The 23198-nt window shown below is 38.5% G+C and overlaps 1 protein-coding gene across 1 annotated transcript in view; it reads left to right on the top strand.

Moving 5' to 3' along the window:
• The window catches only part of stxbp5l (syntaxin binding protein 5L), a 193873-nt gene that overhangs the window by 83808 nt on the left and 86867 nt on the right, over positions 1-23198 (top strand). The window contains exons 3-4 of the mRNA XM_079820875.1: positions 13522-13603; positions 20217-20317. Coding sequence (XP_079677001.1) covers positions 13522-13603; positions 20217-20317 — 183 coding nt within the window. The remainder of the gene's footprint in view (positions 1-13521; positions 13604-20216; positions 20318-23198) is intronic.

The raw sequence follows: 23198 nt of genomic DNA, 5'->3' as shown, positions 1-23198 counted from the left end.
ACATATATTTTTGAAAGAACTAAGTGTTTTTAGCTAAGAATAAACAAAAAAAGTTACACAGTGTAGCTTTAACATGAGTGCCAAAAAAATATGCGTAGCTTACCCTCTGCTCACACTCCTCTGGCCTTATGGGACAAGCGTTTCCATGCACATATCAGAATCTCAGCAAATGCAGGTATTGTTCGACATGCTTTATCATCGATAGCGGGTATGATAGTGGGGAGGTTTGCAGCACATTAAAATACTGGGCCAGTCCTGATTTGCCTGATTTTTTTTTTACATTTCCTGCCACCAATAATCAATACAGAACATAAACACTGCAGTACATCGCTTGAATTGATTAATCTTTGAGTGATGTTGTCAGACTGGACATGCAAACACTGTTGAGTGAGCCATATTCCAGTAGGCCAGTTTTATTTGTGTGACGTAAGAGATTTTTTTTCAGCTAGGGATAAAGATGGTAATTATTTTTTATATTTTCCATTGTTGCAATTTTATAGCCAGGAGCAGTGAGACAAGAAAGTATCTGGAAGGAGATTGGGAAATGATGTGTGCCAGACTCCGATAGAAGGTTACTAATTCTGATGTACTTGTGCATTCAAATACTGGCACGTATGGGAACACAAACACTCCTGTAGCTCAAACAGAAGAGCATGTCGCTAGCAATGCCAAAGCCATGGGTTTCATTTCCAAGGAATGCATTAACTGATCAAATGAATTTCTTGAATGCAATGTAAGTCGCTTTAGATAAAAGTATTTGCCAAACACATAAATATAAATGTAAGTGATTTACCATATTTATGTACCTTGATATTTACATGGTACACTAAGGCCATTCTAAAGAATACTACAGTATTACCATGGTAACACAAAAAACATGTGTTTGTTTTAATTAAACACAAGATGTGAGATGCAGGTGCACATGCATGCACAGCCGTATGCAAGAAGTCAGTGAAGTAAAATTTGCATATCACCATCATGGTGTGTTAATTTTACAATAATCGTCTTCCCCATGATGTCTATATTAGTGCTGAGCTGAGATATCTCTCTCACACACACACACACACACACACACACACACACACACACACACACACACACACACACACACACACACACACACACACACACACACACACACACACACACACACACACACACACACCCAACCATAGCTTTTACTCTTCTGCATGTCTAATTGATTTTAAAAGGTAACAGGGCTCATATCTGTTTATATAACAAAACAAAACAAAATTATAATAAAAGCTAAGTATACTTACTATGCTTATTTTAGAACCCTTCACGTAATCCTACATCAATCCCACCTATATTACAGCTAATAAAATGATCAAGAGAAAAGTGTTTTGGCTCACAGTTTGCTCTTTATTGCTCAAGAGATCTAATTGAGTTCTCAATTAATATTTATTTTAGTAAAAATCACATTCATCTCCAATAATTATCCTAAATTCATTAGAATAGAAAAAAAATAGACAAAAATGAGACAATTGTTGGCATGAAAGAATAGAGTTTTGGGCTATTAAATGAGTGTGAATAGCAGCACAGATAATTTAGTCTTGGATCATTTTAATGAGAAATGTTTCACGTTGAGACATCTGAACATGGCTTGAGATATTTTTTAAATTTGTTCTAAAACTATGAGACACATGTGAGATTACTCGAGCCACTTTCTCAGCTAGTATCTTAAAAGATGCTTTCCAATTTGATCAAATTGATCATTTTTTTATAGGTGGCATGTGGTATGTTTCATATTTCCTAAAGCAATGATTAAGTGAGGAGCATGTTTATGAATTCTCAGATTTAGCAGTGTTTTTGTTTGTGTTTTGATTGATTTATTTGATTTATTAGAGCACTGACTGACAGCATCCTTCACACAAACACCAGTCAACTCGCATACAGTGACTGTCATAAAATCTCTCTCACTCACACACACTCACAGATATTATTCACACATTTGACTGGGGGATAGCCTCTGAAAACAGCTTGGACTGTAATTTAGCATGGCTACAGCAACGCCAGTGTTTTTAATTATCAGCATTGGAAAGAGTTGTTTGTAGTAGAGAAAGAAAACACATGAAATGTGCTTTGCTTCTCTCTAACAATAGGTTTTTTTGTTTAGTGTCATAAGGTTTCACGAGAGAGACCCTCTCTGCAAAACCATCTCGCACGCAATTATTCTGTCAATAATTCTACCCCTTTTGACTGATTCATTTCTCTCGCTGTGAACGCTCAGTAAATTGTCATGTTGTTCATCAACATCATTTTCTCTTTATATCAGTGGAGGAAGTCTTTAGCTCTGTAGGAAATCCAACAACTCGTTTTTATCACTCTGAATGGGTCCTCAGCACATTGTGTGATAATTGTGATGAAAATCTCTCCATATAGTATGTGCGTTTGTGAGAGAGTATGCAGTAATTGTATAAAAACAAAAATGAAATTTTATATAGAGGGAAATATAATTGTATAAAAATTAACCATAAGGAAAAAAAACTGACTTCTTCAACTGCTCTGTCAAAGTTTGGGGTCGGTAAGATATTTTAATATTTTTTTTAAATAAGTCTCTTATGCTCAATAATGCTGCATTTAGCTGTATTTGATCAAAAATAGAAACAGTAGAAATAACAGTAGAACAGTAGTAATATTGTATAATGTTATTACAATTTTAAATAACTCACTGCATGAAAAGTGGGATTTTCGACCCCGTAAACGCCTGTATACTCCTGGAAATCTCCCTAATTTTCGGCAGTTTTCGACAATTTAGAGGCAGCGAACGTCGCGTTCGTCTGTGCCACAAATTGTCGTAAACGAACCATGACGTAGGTGGAGAGCCCCCCGCTGAGAGAGCCCGCGGAGGTGCGACACCTCTAATTTGCATATGAATAGCAGCGAAACCAGAGAGTCAACGGCCAGACTTGAATTTACTCACTCACTATTGGCTGAAGCCACTACATTTAAAAAAGAAAAATCCCTCGTGATTGGTTGGCAGATCACTGCAAACCAATCATTATTGGTCCCCCTGGCTCATTATAAATGTAAACCCCAATAATAATAATACATATATAATTTATGTTGTAATAATTTGTTTTATATTAATGTTATTGTGCTATGAAGTATTCATACCATCAAGGAATATATGGGAAAATTATACGGACCGTGCCGTTTATTCAAACAAGGGGCTTCATTTATAAGCATACAGCTGTTCATTCAAAGAAAGGGCTTCATTTATAAAACACAGCGGTTTACTCAAAGAAAGAGCTTTATTGTTAAACACACAACTATGTACAGTGCAGCAGTAATGTCTCGTAACGTAAAGTTCGGCGAGCTCCAGGCTGCGAGAGCGCGGTGGCCGCACAATCCATCCAGACACCCCGTCAACAAAGCCGTCTTCCTCGTCAAACATGAGTTCAATGGTCGCGCACTTCCAAACGTCCACCTCATCCAGCACACTCTTGCTTCCAGCAACTGTAATACAATCCATAAAGACAATAAGCAACCTGAAAAATACTCACATTGACAAAAAACGGATCTAATATAATAAATCTTACCCTTTTTCTTCTTGATCGACTCCGAGCTAAACTTCGCAGTTTCAGGTTGTTTGTATCTGAAGCTGCGGCGTGTCGATTCATAATACGTCTTACAGGCAGCTGGAAAACAATTACATGAGACTGGTATTAATAAAAACAGTCACGGTAAAATTAAACAAGGAATGAGAAACACATTAGAAGTTACTTACACACAATTTCGTCATGATCAGCGGTTAAATCTGGACTCGTGGAAATCGCTCCAAGCAGATAAGAGGTCACGGCTTCGTTATGAGGCGAGGATAGTCTGTGTAAACAAAATGTGCCGTTTTAAGCTCGGATCTATTAACGCATCCATTTCCTTATACAGCTGAATAAAAGCATATTCTTTAAATCGTAACGTTACATTACCCATGCTGTGGTTCATAACGCCTGCAGTTTGCCTCAGAGTTATGAAGACGAAGACAGCCTCCTGAAAATGAGTCCAAAAAGTTCGTCGCGTCCATGCAGAGATTGAGTTGAAGACGGTGTCCTGTCATTGTTGATCACGAAAAAGGAAAGCAGCAAAAAACATTAAAAAAATAGTTTAAAGCTCGTCTTCTACGCGTCATGGCCATGACCTCGACCTCGCACCTCATTGGACTAGGGCTCTGATATGGAACGCGCCCGGGGCCAAATCTCTTTATACAAAACGCGTGACTTATGATCGTTTCAACCTTCAACACGCCCTGTTTTCCGCTTCACGCACAGTTTTAACATGTTAAGAAGACACATTTGAACGTGTTTCTTAACGCGCACATTCTGTACATGTCGAAGTGTAATATTTTTTTTTTTAAAGCAGACTTACCTTTAGATATAGCCTAGGCTACATACATATTAATATAAGATATTAATTAATTGCTTAACTGACTACTGTGCTAGAGTAAAGTAGCCTAATGTTACAATGTATATTAAGTAAATGCTTAATATTATACAATTATTATAATTTATCTATATGGGTTATTGTTTGTTTTTTAAAGTTAGGCTATATATAATTTCTAAAAGTATAGGCTAATTTACACAGCACATATTTATAACTGAAAACACACACAACTTTATTCACTTTCACATAATAATGTTTTTGTAATTTGGTGTTTAGTTTGTTGTATAGTTTGTTTATACTGTTCTGTCTCTGTTTTGTTTCCAGGAACATCTGATGAGTGCTATAATAAAATGACTTCATTATATTTAAAATATGTTTTGATATTCATTTTATTTATATTATTAATATTTTATTTACCCATAAACGTGTCTTTAGGAAGCCATAAGTTATAGAGACAATAATAACTTTTGCCATTTAAATGCCACATTCATTTACTGAGGACCCATACAGCCAATGATCATGTGTGAAAACACATACATAAATTGATCACTTAGAAATCAAAACTAAGGTTTGAGAAAGAAAGAATATGCATACAACAAAATATATTGTTTCATAGCAGCTTCAGTAACAAGTTCAAAACAAATTCTGCTGTAAACCGGCTCTAACAAGCCAATATAGTGTCAATATTCAGCTCAAGTGACTTTAGTGTTGATTCAGTTCAGTTGATTTCAGTTCAACTGTAAATTCCTCAGTTGTGCATTGTGTGTAGTTAGATATATGCAAAAACAACATTTTTGGAAATAGTTAAAATAGTTTTGCACAAAGTGTTGCTTTTGCTAGAGATGTCTGATGTTTTGTGTGTAGAGTTACAAGAAATGGAGCCATATTTTCAGAAATTGTGTGTAATCAATTAGATAAAACTGTAAATGAATCCAGTTTATTTTAGTTCAGGACTCATAGTCCAGGTGTTAGTAATCTGTGCTTAATCTTTGTTCCAGGCAACAATTTTTTAACTCACCATTAAATAGATTAAGGCCTACTCTTGGCATAATTTAAACCCTGTCCAGGAAACCACCTCTTGAAAATCTGCATTGATAATTCATAAAATGTGGTGTGAGCTCAATTTAAATGACAATTACAGAAAAACACAATCTGACTTAACTATAAACACACAAACTTGTACTTTTCACATTTATGATTAATAGCCATTTAAAAAATCATTCACAGTGCAGGGTGGAAAAATTAATGTTGGTATGTAAACTGTATGCTTTACTTGATTTATTTGTGTGCTTTGGTTCATTGTCTTGTTGCATCACATAACCTCTCTAAAGGTTGAAGACATGAACTGCTGTCCTGTATTTTTTTATTTTTTTTACATAACATTGGTTATTGCTAATGACATACAGAGTAATTAATCTACACTGTGAGCCCGGACAAGTTGAATCTACTTAAAAAATTGGAGCAAACTGGTTGCCCTAAAAATGTAGTAATGTGTACTAAAACGAGTACATTTAACTTAAATTTAAGTTAACATTTTAACTTAAACTTTAAACTTGTTTTAGTCAAAAAAATTCAGAACCTAGATAAAACTCCCCCTGCTGCTACTCTGATTTGCATTTGTGTAGCTCACAGCATCTTCATTTACATGATAAAGCCTCCCCTAGAATTAAGGGGAGGGGGGGTCATGGGGGGACAACTGCCAAGCAAGGCCCACGTCAATTTCCGACAATTTACGGCAGTTTTCGGTGTTGCCTGCAAATTGCCGTGCACAGTCGTAAACCTGAAGTTTCACGGCAATCTACAGTGCCACATACTGACGAAAATCCCACTTTTCATGCAGTGACTGTTTTGTATTTTAATATATTTTAAAATGTGGTTTATTTCTGTTATGGTAAAGCATGGTAAATCTAATATGCTGATTTGCTGCTCAAGAAGCTGCTGAATATTTTTCAGGATTCTTTGATGAGTACAGCATTTATTTGAAATATATTTTTTTGTAACATTATACATGTATTTACTGTCACTTTTGTTGAATAAAAGTATGAATTTCTTTCACAAAAAAGAGAAAAAAAAGTATGGTATTGTGTGGTAGTACAGTTTTTATTATGTTCATATTAAGCTACTGAGTTGCAGACACAGGAATGTAAAATATCATAGGGAGAATGGGATGCATATTTACAAATAGTGACCATTAGGTATTAGGTATTTTATCCTTGATATCTCCAGATGATGCTTAATCATGGAGCATTTCTAGGGATTTGGTTGAATTCACACGCTGTCATTATTTACTCATCCCTGTTTCAAACTCAGATAACTTACGGTGGCTCAGTGGTTAGCGCTGTTGCCTTACAGCAAGAAGGTCCCTGATTCAAGCCCCGGCTTTACATGTTCTCCCTGTGTCAGCATGAGTTTTCCCCACAGTTCAAAGACATGCAGGTTAGGTGAACTGGACAATTGCCTGTGTGTGTGTGTGTGTGTGTGTGTGTGTGTGTGTGTGTGTGTGTGTGTGTGTGTGTGTATGTGTGTGAGAGCCCTGTGATGGACTGGCCATCTGGACTGGACTGGTCATCCGCTTTCCCCTTCCTCTGGCCTAAAGAAACTGGGATAGGCTCCAACCCTATAACCCTAGAAGGTTGTATAAGAAAATATGTTAACACTTTACAATAAGGTTTCATTAGTTAACATTAGTTAGCTACTTTACTACTTAAGTTAACGTGAACTACGAATGAACAATAATTCTATTGCATTTATTAATCTTAGTTAATGTTAATTTCAACAATTACTAATACATTATTAAAAGAAAATATTATATTTGTTAACATTAGCACTGTGAACTAACATGAACAAACAATGAACAGCTGGATTTTTATTAACTAATATTAACAAAGATTAATAAATAATGTAATAAATGTATTGCTCATTGATAGTTCATGTTAGTTAATACATTAACTAATGTTAACAAATGAGACCTTATTGTAGTGTATAAGTGTTACCGGAAATATATATAAATTGCACAAAGCCAAATACACCAGCATGAGTCATGAAACATCACCTTACCTGTGTGCGTGTTTGTGGCACATGGACACCATTCGATTTGAACTCTTCCATTCAATCTCTCTCTCCTACTCAATCTGAGTCACCACTTCAAACCTGTTAAAGTCTCTCTCTGTTTTTTTCTGACTCATCTCTCTCTTTCACCTCCCGCCTCACTGACACTCTAGGTTTCACCTCTGCTCCTCCATCCCATCTTTTCAGGGTCTGAGTCACTAGTCTTTCTATTCTACGTCTACTAACTTACTCACTCCATCTTTTTCTTTTTTTCTTCTTCCAACATTGATCATATATCTTTCTGTTTAGCCTTGCTTCACAATGGAGAGCTTCACCACTAAAACATCTCTCAGTGGTCATTTCGATCCTTGTAAAGCCTTGGATGTAGCTATAAATGTAGTTAATCAAAAAAGAAAGTTCTGTCATCATTTACTTTCTCTCATGTCGTTTCAAACCTGTTCAAACCTGTATGCGTTTCATTCCTCTTTAGTACATAAAAGAAGTTAATCGGGATGCTTTTGGTATTTTCTATACAATAAAAGTGAATGTTGACCAGGGGTTGCCAATTTGGAAAATGACAAAACACATTTATTGATTATACTTCTATGTATGGAAAAAGCAGCATAAACATCTTGCCTAACATCTCTCTCTCACTCTCTTTTTACTGTAGCTATGGAAGACTGACAATCATACAAGTTTGAAATGGCATAATAGTACAAATTCAATTTGTATTAAATTATTATATGTTTTGTTTGAACTGAGTAGAAATGCAGAAGTACCTTGATCATCAATGTGATCAATATGGATTAATGACAGTACTATACAAGTTATACACCAATCAGGCATAACATTATGACATATATTATATACTATTATACAATATTGTGTTGGTGCCCCTTTTGCTGCCAAAACAGCCCTGACCCGTCCAGACATGGACTCCACTAGACCCCTGAAGGTGTGCTGTGGTATCTGGCACCAAGATGTTAGCAGCAGATCCTTTAAGTCCTGTAAGTTCACTTGTTTGTTCAGCACATCCCACAGATGCTCGATTGGATTCAGATCTGGGGAATTTGGATGTCAACACTGCAAACTCGTTGTGCTCCTCAAACCATTTTTGCTTTGTGGCAGGGTACATTATCCTGCTGAAAGAGGCCACAGCCACCAGGGAATACCGTTTCTATGAAAGGGTGTACATAGTCTGCAAACAATGCTTAGGTAGGTGGTACGTGTCAAAGTAACATCCAAAGTAACATCCACATGGATGGCAGGACCCAAGGTTTCCCAGCAGAGCATTGCCCAAGCGTCACACTGCCTCCGCCGGCTTGATCAGACCAAATGGGCCAGCCATCGCTCCCCACGTGCATCAGTGAGACTTGGCCACTCTTGACCCTGTTGCCGGTTCACCGCTGTTCCTTCTTTGGACCACTTTTGATAGATACTGACCATTGCAGACCAGGAACACCCCACAAGAGCTATAGTTTTGGAGATGCTCTGACTCAGTCGTCTAGCCATAACAATTTGACCCTTGTCAAACTCACGCAAATCCTTACGCTTGCCCATTTTTCCGGCTTCTAACACATCAACTTTGAGGACAAAATGTTCACTTTCTGCCTAATATATCCGTGCCATGATGAAGAGATAATCAGTGTTATTCACTTCACCTGTCAATGTTATGCCTGATTGGTATATGTCTGTATTTAATTGATGTTAGCTTGGGACACTGGGTAAAGATAACCAAGGCTTCTGAAACAAGGCAAAAAAAAATAAAAAATTGCTAAGTAGCGTATTACCGTGGCCCTGTAGCTATGTTGAGCCTGTGGTTCATTTGCTAGTGGATGTGCATCTTATTAGCAAGCCATTTGTGCAGTCGATATATAAAGCACATGGTTTAATACGGGCAGGTTTGTGTGTTTGGCTCTGTGTGTGTTTAATGGTGATTTCCATCCCATGCACTATTGAACGTTGTAATTCCTGTACATGTGGGTTAAACGCCCATGTTTATAAAAACATTTTAACTAAGCACAATTAAGCGTCAATCAAGCATGCAGAACAATTACACCTATGACTGATATACATACACACACACTATACACATACTTGCTTATAATGGCGGCCCTTTCTTAAGTGTCCATCATTCATCAATAACCACTGTCTGTGTAAAATCCCTAGATGTTTTATTAGTGATTGTAGGGGTTTATTCTAGAACATTCTGTCTTTTTCTTTCCTTTGAACTGCAGGTTTGACCGTTTGATTGCTCTGTTCTGTTCCTGTTGTTTAAAGCTGTAGTATAGCATGCATAACATGTCTCTGATTAGATTAGATTAGATGTCCTGAGAAATCAAATCTGTCTCTGCGACAGGTCTAAAAAAAGCATGGCCCACGCATGTTACCCCAAAAAAACCCTGGAGGCACCTCTCTGCCTGTCAGTCATTTAGCATGTTTGGGTATATTGACATGTCTCTGGACAGTGGTGTTTTGGAGAGAGACTGTATAGTATTTGTATACTCTGCCAGCTTTTGAGCCCGCGGGTGCGCTTGCATTGAAAACAAAAATCACAACACGTGATTTCACATTTATTCATTTGGCAAGTATTTATTTTTTTGCATATGTAATTTAATGTAAAGGCTTGTTAACTTTATGATGGATATACGAGATTGCAAGCTTGTTTGTAAACTACAGCTGTGCATTTATATTTGTGCTTTAGGTTTAGGCCTGTAATAAGATGTGGAATATCTACACTAGTACTGTTCAAAAGTTTGGGGTTGGTAAGATTGTTTGTAAAGAAGTCCCTTATGCTAACCAATGCTGCATTTATTAAAATCAGTGAAAACGGGAATATTGTGAAATAATATTACAGTTTAATAGACTGTTTTCTAGAGATGCCCCGATGACAGTCTCGCATCTTTACGATTGTGAGCTGGTCCGTTTGTTTGCCAGCAGCACAGGCAATAATGTCAGCTGCACGTTCTCGCTCTCTTCTCTCTGACGGCGAGGTGACACACACCCGCATCCCCTCACTCTCTCTTCTCATTCGCTCCGGTTAAATAGTGCTTGTATTATGCATAATTTTATTAATTCCCGCAGGTTTCATGCTCACACCAAAAGCTTGCACACCACTGATCTATATAAGTGGTGCACACATAAAGCCGCCTCTCAAACAGCTTGTGAGCCGCAAGTACCAAATGAGTGGCTTACTGCGCTTAAACAGTCAAATACACACGTCCATCTTGGTCATTATTCAGTTAAACAGTCAGTTTTGGAATGTAAATAGAAGACTAAAATTGTATTGTTTATTATATTATTTTCCTGTATTATTATTTTTTATTAGTATTCATAGTCTTTACATGTGTGCTGAGATGTGTACGTCAACTGTAGTACAGTAGGCCTATTCTATGTAAGGAAAGGAATGTATACACTAAAAGACTATTTATGGAAAGTGGATTGTGCCACGCGTAAGCATGATGTACTGTATATGTCTTTTTTTAGCATAAAACAACATGTTTATACCTTATAAGGGAATCATAGGTTCTTCCTTTGAGGTATATAATGTTCAGTTTTTTGTGTACTGCCCATAGACTGTAACAAAATATGTCCGTGACGTCACCCATAGGATTCTTAAGAGATGTGGGTGGAGCTGAGGTGACGCGATGACTAACAGACAGCAGATAAATGGCTATCCACCTGTCACTCAAAGTGGCCACGCCCTTAATTATGCAGGACTTTAAAGCTTTATATAATGTAAACTCGCACCTCCAAGTCCGAGGCCATGGCTCTCAGTCGGAAAAGGGTGGCTTGCCCGCTTCAGGTGGGTGGAGAGTTCCTGCCTCAAGTGGAGGAGTTCAGGTATCTTGGGGTCTTGTTCACGAGTGAGGGAAGGATGGAACGGGAGATTGACAGACGGATCGGTGCAGCTTCTGCAGTAATGCGGTCGATGTACCGGTCTGTGGTGGTAAAGAAGGAGCTGAGCTGCAAGGCAAAGCTCTCGATTTACCGGTCAATCTACGTTCCTACCCTCACCTATGGTCATGAGCTGTGGGTCATGACCGAAAGGACAAGATCCCGGATACAGGCGGCCGAAATGAGCTTTCTCCGTAGGGTGGCTGGGCGCTCCCTTAGAGATAGGGTGAGAAGCTCAGTCACTCGGGAGGAACTCGGAGTAGAGCCGCTGCTCCTCCACATCGAGAGGGACCAGCTGAGGTGGCTCGGGCATCTATTTCGGATGCCTCCTGGACGCCTTCCCAGGGAGGTGTTCCAGGCACGTCCCACCGGGAGGAGGCCCCGGGGAAGACCTAGGACACGCTGGAGGGACTATGTCTCCCGGAAGAGCTAGAGGAAGTGGCTAGAGAGAGGGAAGTCTGGGCGTCTCTGCTTAGACTGTTGCCCCCGCAACCCGGCCCCGGATAAGCGGAAGATGATGGATGGATGGATGGATGGATAATGTAAACGAAAGATTTATAAAAAAATTCACCCCCCTCACAGTTGTCATGAAGGGCAAAATTAGCCATATAGACCAAAACCACAATTTGTACCAGGCTGTAAACATGTTTTTTTTTTTGCTGTAAAGTTTGGCATTTGAACATGTGGCTCAGTGAGATTCTGCTCCCTTCTGGATCCTGTCCCTAGTGGCCAGTCGTTGCAGTTTAAGTCACTTCCGTATTGGATTCAAGAGAAACTGCGGGAGGTTGCCGCTTGGTACTGCCACAGAAGATAGCAAAAGACAGCAGGATAGGCAGACAGAGGGAGAGGGTAGAGGAACAGATAAATGGGGGAACACTTACAACTGGCATGAGACTGTAACTTTTCAATGTCTCTGCTATGTCTGACATAAAAATAATAAAAGAGATCTCTCTTGGCACAATAACTGGTGTCCGGTCCAGTGAATTAGACAATGGGGAAAGACTTTAATTTCAAGGCTACATAAATAGTTGAGAAAGACAATGCATGTTGTGTAACAGTATATTTGATCCGTGTATAAGCTCTTAAAGTGACAGTAATCTAATATTCCTCCTGCTGTCTGTCATGTTAATTAAAGAACAAAAGACAAAGAAAACTTTATTTCAAAAAACTTTCTCACTTACAAAAAAAAGAAAGAAAAAAAATCAGAAATCAGAATCAGACAAGAATATTGCAATCTGTGCATGTCTACTGTTTTCTATTTTAATATCTATTTATATTTAAATTTTAAAATGTTAATTATTTCTGTGAGGGCAAAGCTGAATTGTTTAGCAGTCATTACTCTAAACTCTTCAGTGTCACATGATCCTTTAGAAATCCTTCTAATGTGCTGCTTTGCTGCTCAAGAAACATTCCTTATTATTAATGTGATAATTTTTTCAGAATTCTTTGATGAATAGATAGTTAAAACGATCAGAATTAATTTGAAAATAAATTTTATAACTTTTGTATGAATTTCTTTTCTCTCACTTTTCATCAGCTTAATGCATTCTTGCAATATAAACCTCTTCTGTGTGTGGTCTGAACTACTATACTGAATGAGTTTGACCTTGTTTCTGTCATGAAAGCATTTCCGTCCTTTGTTATTACCTGTATTTTACCGTCTTTTGAAGTGATCGGACACAGCTGTGCGTACACACGTTTTTAGATAAGAGAAGAGACAAATGGCATCATGCACTTTCTCTTCCCACCAGCTTGTGTTCGATTGCTGTGTGTGTGCGAGAGAGCGAGAGAGTGTGCATGTGTGGACTGCTGAGATAAATCATTAAGCACATCCTACAAAAAGATCTGTTTAAAACAGGGTGAGGAGCTGCTTATGGAGTCAAATCTGTTAATGTCACTTTACGAGTCCATTTACTCGTGCCACAGATTCGCTGTCTCTCTCTCTTTCAGTAGACACACAACAAAGTAGGTTAAAAACTTGGCACAGGCCTGTTTTTACTTGAGCTGCTATATACTCTGTACTGTATATGCTGTCTATCTGTCCAGCTTTTAATGCTGTATGGAAAGTGTTGAAAGTGACCATTTACAACCTTCAAACTTTAAACTTTTTGAACTTTCAAGCATCAGTATTTCACTGTAAATGACCTTTTTACCTTAACTCTGTGATGTCATCAGTCTGGGACGGCCGGGAGTGGACTGTCATTGCCAGCATGAGAGTGGGGCGGCAGTTCTCCAACTGCAGTTTCTCATCAACGAGGTACTGAACACCCACACATGCAGGCACACATATATTATAGCACATTTTCATGTGCGCAGCATATGCAGAAAGCACGTAGGAGGGCAGAGTGCATGTGTGTGTGTGTGTGTGTTTTAATCTGTATTTTAGGATAGACAGCGTATGTGAGAGTACTGCAAGTGTAAATGCATGCTCTGCTCTGCAGAGGAATACGTTTAGGTCAAGAGCCGCTCTCCCTCTCTGCCCTGTGGTGTTAATGCAGTCAGTCATTATTTCCCATCAGACGTGTCAAGTGCTGAATGTTTCTTAGCCTCTCTGTCTCGCTCTTACGCACACGCACCATATCAACTCATGAATAACAAGAAGTTAGAGCGTTAACAAAAGAAGAAAAGTACTAGAGTTGTCACGGTGGCCATTTTGGAATACAACAATTTAGGAACGCACTGCACTTTTCCATCCTCATCTATTATTGTCTCCTTTCAATTTCCTATCTGCCCATATAAACATCTGTGAAGTCAATAGAAAGTGCCATTCACAAGCCATTTTACTTTTGTAATGAGATGTTTTTCAGAGGGAAGAAGAACATTCAATAGGAAAACATTTAGGGCTGGAGTTTATCTATTGGGAATTCATTGTTTGGTGAAAAGTGGAGTCAGACCAGAATGTGAGTTGGCAGTCAGTTGTGGAGATGATGAAATCTTTGCCCCAAAATCAGTCCATTTATATTGGAGCTTCTTACCTACTTAGAACTGGAATGGTACTGAGGATGGTGAACGTGATTTAACCAAGTGCAACATGTCCCTGGATCAACATCTTTGTTGATCCTTGAATAACATTCCAATCAACCAACCAGAATTGAGGGACAAGTTTACATTTTATGTAAAGGCTTAACAACCAGGGTTACGTGCTTTTACATTTCCCTCTGACGTTAGGGATAAGTCATGGGTAGGGATTCAGATGTAGAGAACAATATTGCATTGATTAAAGATGACAAAGACAAACATGTTTTTTTTTGTTCTTCGGAATGACATGCTCTGATGAATTGTTCACAATAAGATGCAGACGTTATTACACACACTTAAAATCATCTCATTTAGTGAGATATGAGACTGTAGGAATTGATTGGACAAATATTGTGCACGCACACACATGACATTTTATCCTGAGGTGCATTACTCAGATCTTACACTTCAGAGATTTCATTCATATTGATTTCATTAACAACACTTATCAATGTAGTAAATAACATGCATCACAAAGGTCCCCAGTAACCAGATGGTTACATTCATACAATATATCCCACGCCAGTCTTCTCACTTATAGTAGATTACAACACATTTCTCTTTCAAATTGAATTTTTGTATAGTAAACATGCAATCAAAACAACCCTATTATCTTTTAATGTATGTTCCAGGTGAATATTATCCATCATTGCATGTTAATTAAAAGAAAATGTGTTTGTCTTAGAACACTTTCCTTTCCAGCTGACATCTCTTAGGCATTTCGGGATATTGCATCATATTAAAGAGTGCAGCACTCATGTCGTTCCAAACCTGTAAGACCTTCATTCATCTTCGGAACACAAATTAAGATATTTTTGATGAAATCCGAGATCTCTCTGACCCCCCTCCATAGACAGTTATTTAGTTAACACTTTCAAGGCCCAGAAAAAAAAGGTTCTATATGGTGTGGTTCTTTGTCGTAATCATAGCGGAACCACTTTTGGTGCTATTTAGCACCATATCTTAACATTTTCTGTATATGGTTGCGGTGCTATATAGCACCTTAGTCAAAGAACCGCTGAAGAACCACTGAAGCACCAAGATTGGTGCTATACAGCACTTAAAGAGGTTTCCCTATGATTACGAGCCAAGAACCACTTTTAGTGCCATATTGAACCTTTTTTTTAGAGTGTAGTAAAGACATCGTTAATATAGTACATGTGACTAATATAGTACATGTGCTCTTTTTGTGCTTAAAAAACAAACAAAAATAATGACTTTATTCAACAATTTCTTCTAGTCTGCGTCAGAATCTTACGCTGTTGACGTAATATAAAAAATGCAGCGATTGCGAGTTCTACGGCAGAATGTCGGCTTACAGAACTACGGCTTAGTATTCTCTTCACTTCATAAAATGTGGTATTTAAATTTGGAGGAGAGGAGTCAGTGAGCTCTTGGATTTCATAAAATTGTGTTCCGAAGATAAACAAAGGTCTTACGGGTTTGGAACGACATGAGGGTGAGAAATCATTTGTGGGTGAACTAACCCTTTAACCAACTGCCAAAATAGCTGTTTATGTTTTGTTTTTAGTGAACTTTAGTGTTATTTTATTTTAAAATTAATATTGTTTTCATTTTAATTTTAGTTTAAGTTTTAGCCCTTTTGTTATGTGCTTTTGAAAATTTTTATTAGTTTTTTTTAAAAAAAATATTCATATTTAGCTTTATAGTTTTAGTTTTAATCATTTTAGTACTTTAGTACAATTTCAGTTAGTTTCTAATGCTGCGTTCACACCAAACGCGAATAGAGCGTCAGGAGCGAGTGATTTCAATGGAAAGGCGCGTTGACGCGTTTCGCGCGGCGCGATGGACATGATTCCGCCTCATTCACGCGTCCAGTTCGCGCAAATTTGATGCGAATCGAGCGTCTTGCACGATACGCGCGACTGGTGCATTTTGTGTATTCACGCGTTTGAAGCGAATTCGCGCCTGATGCCCGAGTTGATTTTTTTTTAACTTTGGCATCAATACGCGCTGCGTTAACCAATCAGGAGCCTACTTGCTGCTGTCACGTGGTAAAGTGACGTTATGAGAAACCCCGCATAATTTAAAAATACTACTATTGTGTCACAAAACACAATAGTAGTTTTTTTTTTAAAGACTTTTTTCCAGGTGTGAATGTAGTTGTTTAAAGCTCAAATCTGTGGTTTATTTATAAAGAGAGCGCCTATTTAAAAAAAATGAGTTTTTGGAGTTGTGCGATCCAGCTGATCACCAGGCGTTCAGCGCACATTAACCCCGGCGAGAGCAGCCTTTCCTTGGCCAGTCCTTCTGACGTTGATGTATTTGTGTTTAGATAATGTTGGTAGTGCGTTGCCTGGACCACATTTGTGTGGCTATAAGTGATGCGCGGGTCAATGTATAAACAACCCGCACCCGACCGACGTTTTCAACTAACCCGCCCGCAACTCGGACCGCAAAAAAAAGAAGAAAATATTGTACCCGACCTGCTTCCTGACCCGCATCTTTTAAAAGTAGTAAATGCTCATCGTAGCGTCATTGAGCCATTGAGAGAATGTTTCAGACCCTGACGTGGTGCGCTCAGAGGTGCAGCGGCGAGAACAGGCAGTTCTTGAGGCGGTCCATCATTTTCCATTTCAGCTGTCTAGATACATATTATTGATGAATGCGATATTTATGTTTCGACCCAGCTTGAAGAATTCATCAGCAGGTAAACTGAGAGAAGGCCCAAACTGTTCTTTTTTCTGAATGCTGTATGATATAGCCTAGTGTTATGTAATAAAGGCTTGATTTATTCATTTATTTCGTTTCATTTTCATAACAATTAAGATGCTGCATGTGTTTATCCAGTCTAATCGAAGTGTGCGTCTATCCCCCGACTTTCCTAGCAAAAATCCCGCCCCCTCTCAGAAAATACATGAAACTGACTTTACTGAGCTATATGCGTTTAAAGGTAGCCTATTAAAATGGTACAATGGCATTGCTCAGTTCAACGTGTTGGGAATTCGGGCATTTTGTCCTGCGTCAGCATTTATTCAAAAGTTAATAACGCTCAACATTCAAAAGGTAAATAAGGATTTATTGACGACCCGACCGACCGCGACCCGAATATCATAAAAAATATTTTTGGATGACTCGTAACCGCGGGTGACCGCAGGCACCCGCTCATTTTGGATCAACCCGCGCATCACTGGTGGCTATTAATGTTTAATATATATTTTTAATGAAAATGAAAAGAGGCAGAGTGGTGTTTTATGACATTTCTCCAATACGCTGTGGATGCGCGAATGGATTCAAGATGTTCAAGCATCCAACTAGACACGGTAGACGCGATTTTGACGCTCTATTAGCGTTTGGTGTGAACGCTAGCCTAGAAATCTAGATGCACCCTAGCGGCAGCAAATCTAGTTTGCCGCGAGTGTAGTCTAGCAACTCTCGGTAGACCTGCGAGCTGGAAAAACCAAACTCTGGTCAGGCCAATCACATCGTGTATAGAGTCGGTGGGCGGGCTTAACATAATGACGGCACGTCACAGCAGAGTTGCGGCGGTTCTGTGTTCTAGCGCGTGCTACTCGTAAACAAAGAAGTTGGCGAACGGCAGTCTTTCGAACCGGCTTTGGCCGCGACTCTGGAAGACTTTGAGTTAAGCTTTTCTTTGAGAAAAGAACAAAAAAATGGAACTGAAGTCATTCTTAAGAAAGGAAGATATGTTCGGAGTTTTGCCGACCGGATACGGCGAAAGTTTAATCCATCAACTAGCTCCACTTCACTTTGCCCTCTGGTTGGTTGTAGCGCTATCCAATGGCGTGCAGAGGGAATTTGAAAGACAACCTTTTGTCCCGGCCCTTGGATTGAGCCCTGCCAATGGTGAGTTCCCAGACCCAACTATGTGTTCCCATCTATGTGAACTCAGCATTAGGCAACATCTCTAATTTTCTACGTTTAGGTTTTTCATTGAATATTTATATTTTATTTTATTTCATTATTATTTTGAGTAAACAATAACAGCATTGGACCTCATTTGGTCTGCTTTCATTGGTATGCAAACACTCACTTTTGGTAACACTCACTTACCATCTAATCAAATCCCTAAGAATTCAATGTCGTCACAACCTACTTTGTTTTTCTTGTTGAATACTTGGAAATCATCACATTATGGAAGCAAACTGGGAATTCATACCGACTTCAACACAGCACAACTAAAGTTTCCTCTCGATGTCTGTTTTTCTCTGCCTTTGTCCTTTGGTGCGCTGGTGCAGTCTGTGTTTACCTAAACACCATCTCCATGGAAACACAGTTGTCAGTCACCTGATTGATGGATCTAGATTCAGTGCACTGAGAGAAACAGACATGAGAACAAAGATGGAACTAAAACTACGCAATCATGAGGAAGATAAAAGTTATAGACTTAGAGGCTTATGATCACCCTCAGATTAGGCAGTGATCTGATAAAACATGTTCAGATTAATACCGCAATGTTCTCATCCAGAACTTGAAATGTCACTCATTGTTCCAGGTTACAAGCTGTATTATTTGCTTCCTGAACATTGTGCCTGGCTTTGAAAAGAAAATTAGATACAGACTTCAAAATTATATAGGAAAAAAATTATATAGGTCTGCCAGATAACCCGGGTCAGAAAGACTTTTGTCATTCTGACAGTGTCAGGCACAGTGGAAAAGAGATTTTTCACACTCACTTTGACACTTTCATCACTTTTTTTGCTGTCTCCCCTCGTTCTGTACTACATTAACCAGGAACACCATCCCGAGCTCTGTAATACATAGAACACAGTGTTACTTCAGACTATTGTGGTCTCTATCCAAGGAGGACTTTAATATCATGAAATATGCATGAAATGCATGGGAAAACAGCAGAGTTGTACAGACTGAAACATATCAATGTGACAAAATAAATGAAGGTTTATCATTTCCCAGCAACAATATGAGTAAATTCCTATTTCATTTGTGACCTGGAAGAAGCATTATATGCCGCATAATTGTATACATCATAGAAAGTGAATAAAAGCAATTCAATTACAGGTGTGAGAAGTTTGTTATTCGGTACATATTATATAAAGAAAACTGACTTGTGTGACTGACTTAATTTAAATAATCTCCAAGGATGTTTTCTGCCACATGAAAAAGCAAAATGGTTGGTATCATGAGCTGAAATAAAACACCAGTCACAAAGTCTGCATTTACACTGCTGGTCTTGATGCACAGTTCCGATTTGGTGACTATATCCGACCCGGTTACATCATCTTTTGAAAGCGACCCGTATCCGATAATTGCATTTACACTATAACGTTACTCTGGCGAAACAGCCCAAGACGTTCTGACCCGGATAAGGAAGTAAAACGGCGCGATATGCAATGGATGCAGACAAAATGATTATTCAATGTTTTGCTTTCTATCTTTAAAGGTCAGCAAATTTTTAAAACATTGCTCTCGTAAGGCGGAGAAAAAAGAGGAGAGCCCTTGATCCCAGTTGGTGTCCACCTGAGTTGACGTCATTCGCCTCCGCCCTTTTTTCAATGACGTACGAGTCGCTTTTACTGGGAAATATCCGATTTGACTGCTTACATGGCAGACGCAAATGCACGTATCCGAATCATATTATCACATATGAGTGAGGCCTGAATCCGATCTGAGGATATCGGAATTCATGCGTTCACGCTCACGTCATATCCGATCTGTGCCAAATGAAAGGGAAAAATCGGGAATTGGGTCACTTGAACCATGCATGGGGCCAAAGTGTCACAAACTTGTACATTGGATTATACTTTACAAAGAATACATTTATCTAGCATGTTAGAGAATATTCTTAATGGTGTAAATTTGCCACCTCATTGCAGGAAATGAGTGTCGTTGTTACAATTATGTATCCATAGGGAGCACTGGTCACAGCCTGTGCGGACGACACTCTGCATCTCTGGAATTTACGACAGCGACGTCCGGCTATCCTACACTCTCTCAAATTCAACAGAGAGCGGTGAGTATAGCCTAAATACAATACACAACTCTATATATTTTTTCAGGAATTAACAGGCATATGCCCCGAGCACACATAATATTTCAAGTTCAAAAATGAACTTGCCAAGGATTTCATAAAAAAAATATTATATTAATCCATTTAATTTTACATAAAAAGTGAGAATCCATCTGAATAGTTCAACTTGAGGAGAAGTTGCTGACTGCTCAAGGCTGCAGAGCAGTGGTAAGAATGAATATGTGATGGAGTAAATAGAGAAAGCTCAAGGCTGCAGAGTGAAGCCAAACCTCAATATTTTAAACTGTTCTAGCTCCTGTCTTCTATCTTCTATCGTCTGTTTCTGAGCATGTAGTGTGGATTTTCTTCTCTAAAAAATATTTAGTAATAAGTATTTATTAAATAAAAATATAAAATCCATCATAAAATATAGATTTAACCTTATACTGTGATACTTTATAGATATAATACTTTATAAATATACATAATACTGTATATTATGTAAAAAAAAATATTATTTAATTTGTATATTTTATATGTTTATATTATATATAATTATATTATATAAAAAATAATTATTTTATGAATGGAATATTTTGAAATATTTATATATTTTTATTTATATATACATATATATATGCACCGATTAGGCATAACATTACAGTTTGTTGCGTATGGGGCTGCATAGCCGCAGACCAGTCAGGGTGTCCATGCTGACCCCTGTTCACTGACGAAAGCACCAACAGTGGGCACGTGAGCATCAGAACTGGACCACGGAGCAATGGAAGAAGCAATGGTGGCCTGGTCTAATGAATCACGTTTTCCTTTACGTCACGTGGATGGCCGGGTGCCTGTGCATCGCTTACCTGGAGAACACATGGCACCAGGATCCACTATGGGAAGAAGTCAAGCCGGCGGAGGCAGTGTGATGTTTTGGGAAATGTTCTGCTGGGAAACTTGGGTTCTGCCATCCATGTGGATGTTACTTTGACACTTACCAGCTACCTAAGCATTGTTGCAGACCATGTACACCCTTTCATGGAAACGATATTCCCTGGTGGATATGGCCTTTTTCAGCAGGATAATGCGCCCTGCCATAAAGCAAAAATGGGTCAGGAATGGCAGAAATTCCCCAGATCTCAATCCAATCGAGCATCTGTGGGATGTGCTGAACAAACAAGTCCGATCCATGGAGACCCCACCTCGCAACTTACAGAATTTTAAGAATCTGCTGCTAACATGTTGGTGCCAGATACCACAGCACAACCTGAGCAGGGCACATTATCCTGCTGAAAGAGGACACAGCCACCAGGGATTACCATTTCCATGAAAGGGTGTACCTGGCCTGCAACAATGCTTAGGTAGGTGGTACGTGTCAAAGTAACATCCACATGGATGGCAGGACCCAAGGTTTCCCAGCAGAATGTCGGTTCACCACTGTTCCTTCCTTGGACCACTTTTTACAGATACTGACAACTGCAGACCGGGAATACCCCACAAGAGCTGCAGTTTTGGAGATGCTCTGACCCAGTCGTCTAGCCATAACAATTTGGACCTTGTCAAACTCGCTCAAATTCTTATGCTTGCCCATTTTTCCTGCTTCTAATACATCAACTTTGAGGACAAAATGTTCACTTGCTGCCTAATATATCCCACCCACTAACAGGTGCCGGGATGAAGATATGATCAGTGTTATTTACATCACCTGCCATAATGTTATGCCTGATCGGTGTGTGTATATATATATACACTGTATATATACACACTGTATATTGAGTACTTTATTATATAAATTAATGAGTTCTGTAATGTTGGGTTGAAGCAGTATGTATCAGCCTTAAAGGCTAGTAGACTTTTTTTTTTTAAAGTCCTTTAATATGTCCTTCCTGGAACAGTTGGAAGTATTTCGACACTGAAAAGGAAACACTTTTAATGTGATATTTAACCACTGACCATAACTCATTCTTCTTATATTCTATATAGTTACATTATTCTATAAGTCTTCCTCTGCTTCTCAAACTGTGCACTATTCACAAAATGGAAACTGACCTACTAGGTATGACTAATATGGCTTTTTTTACTCTATTTTCCTGTTGAATGAGTCAGGGTCAGCTCTAATAAATGTCACTTTCATTCAAAGCTATGAAATGTTATGGTTGCATTATGGGAAATGGCCTCTTGTAGTTGTATAGAAGTATAGAAACCTTTCAGGAAGTTATAACAAAAATCCTGTTCTGTACAGAGAGACCTTGAGTGAGTTGAAGAGAAAGTCATGTACAGCTTTTCTTTATTTTTTATATTTGTTCCCTCCCCACCTAATTGGACCTTGTCCAAATGTGGCTTCTTATCACTGCCTGGATTGATGTGGAACAGAAAAGAAAGAAAAATATTTTTTGTAATATTTGAACCAGAGAGAAAGTTAACTGACTTACCCTCAACTAAAATGCATTTGATAACAGATAGACGACGAATAACCATATGATGATTATTTAGCATGATAGCAGCATGATCATTTCAGTCGGATTTTAACAGTTTGTGTGACACATTTAGGCGCAGCAGAGTTGTTTTGTGAACGTTTCACAAAGGCTATATTTGATCCGACAGTATACCTCAGCTTGCATGAGAGTGCAGGATAGAGCTGGTTAAATTTCACATACAAATAGGGTGTTTATATTAAAATCTCAAAGGCACAGCAGAAAAAAAGATCAGTTTAATTGTCAGGGTCAGAAAGAGGGTGGAAAACGGTCATGAGAAAAGAAAATTATGTCTCTCTTTTTTTTGGCTCAAGAATCCTTGAGGCAAAACAGTTAAATGACAAAATGCTCTGTGACATTTTGCAGCTCACATAAGTCCAGAAGATGCCAAACAAAAATTCAATGTGTTG

The sequence above is a fragment of the Gobio gobio genome (assembly GCF_949357685.1).
Source record: "Gobio gobio genome assembly, chromosome: 7".
NCBI classification, from domain to species: Eukaryota; Metazoa; Chordata; class Actinopteri; order Cypriniformes; family Gobionidae; genus Gobio; species Gobio gobio.
The sequence above is the reverse complement of the archived record's forward strand: the minus strand, read 5'-3'. Positions and strand labels throughout refer to the sequence as shown.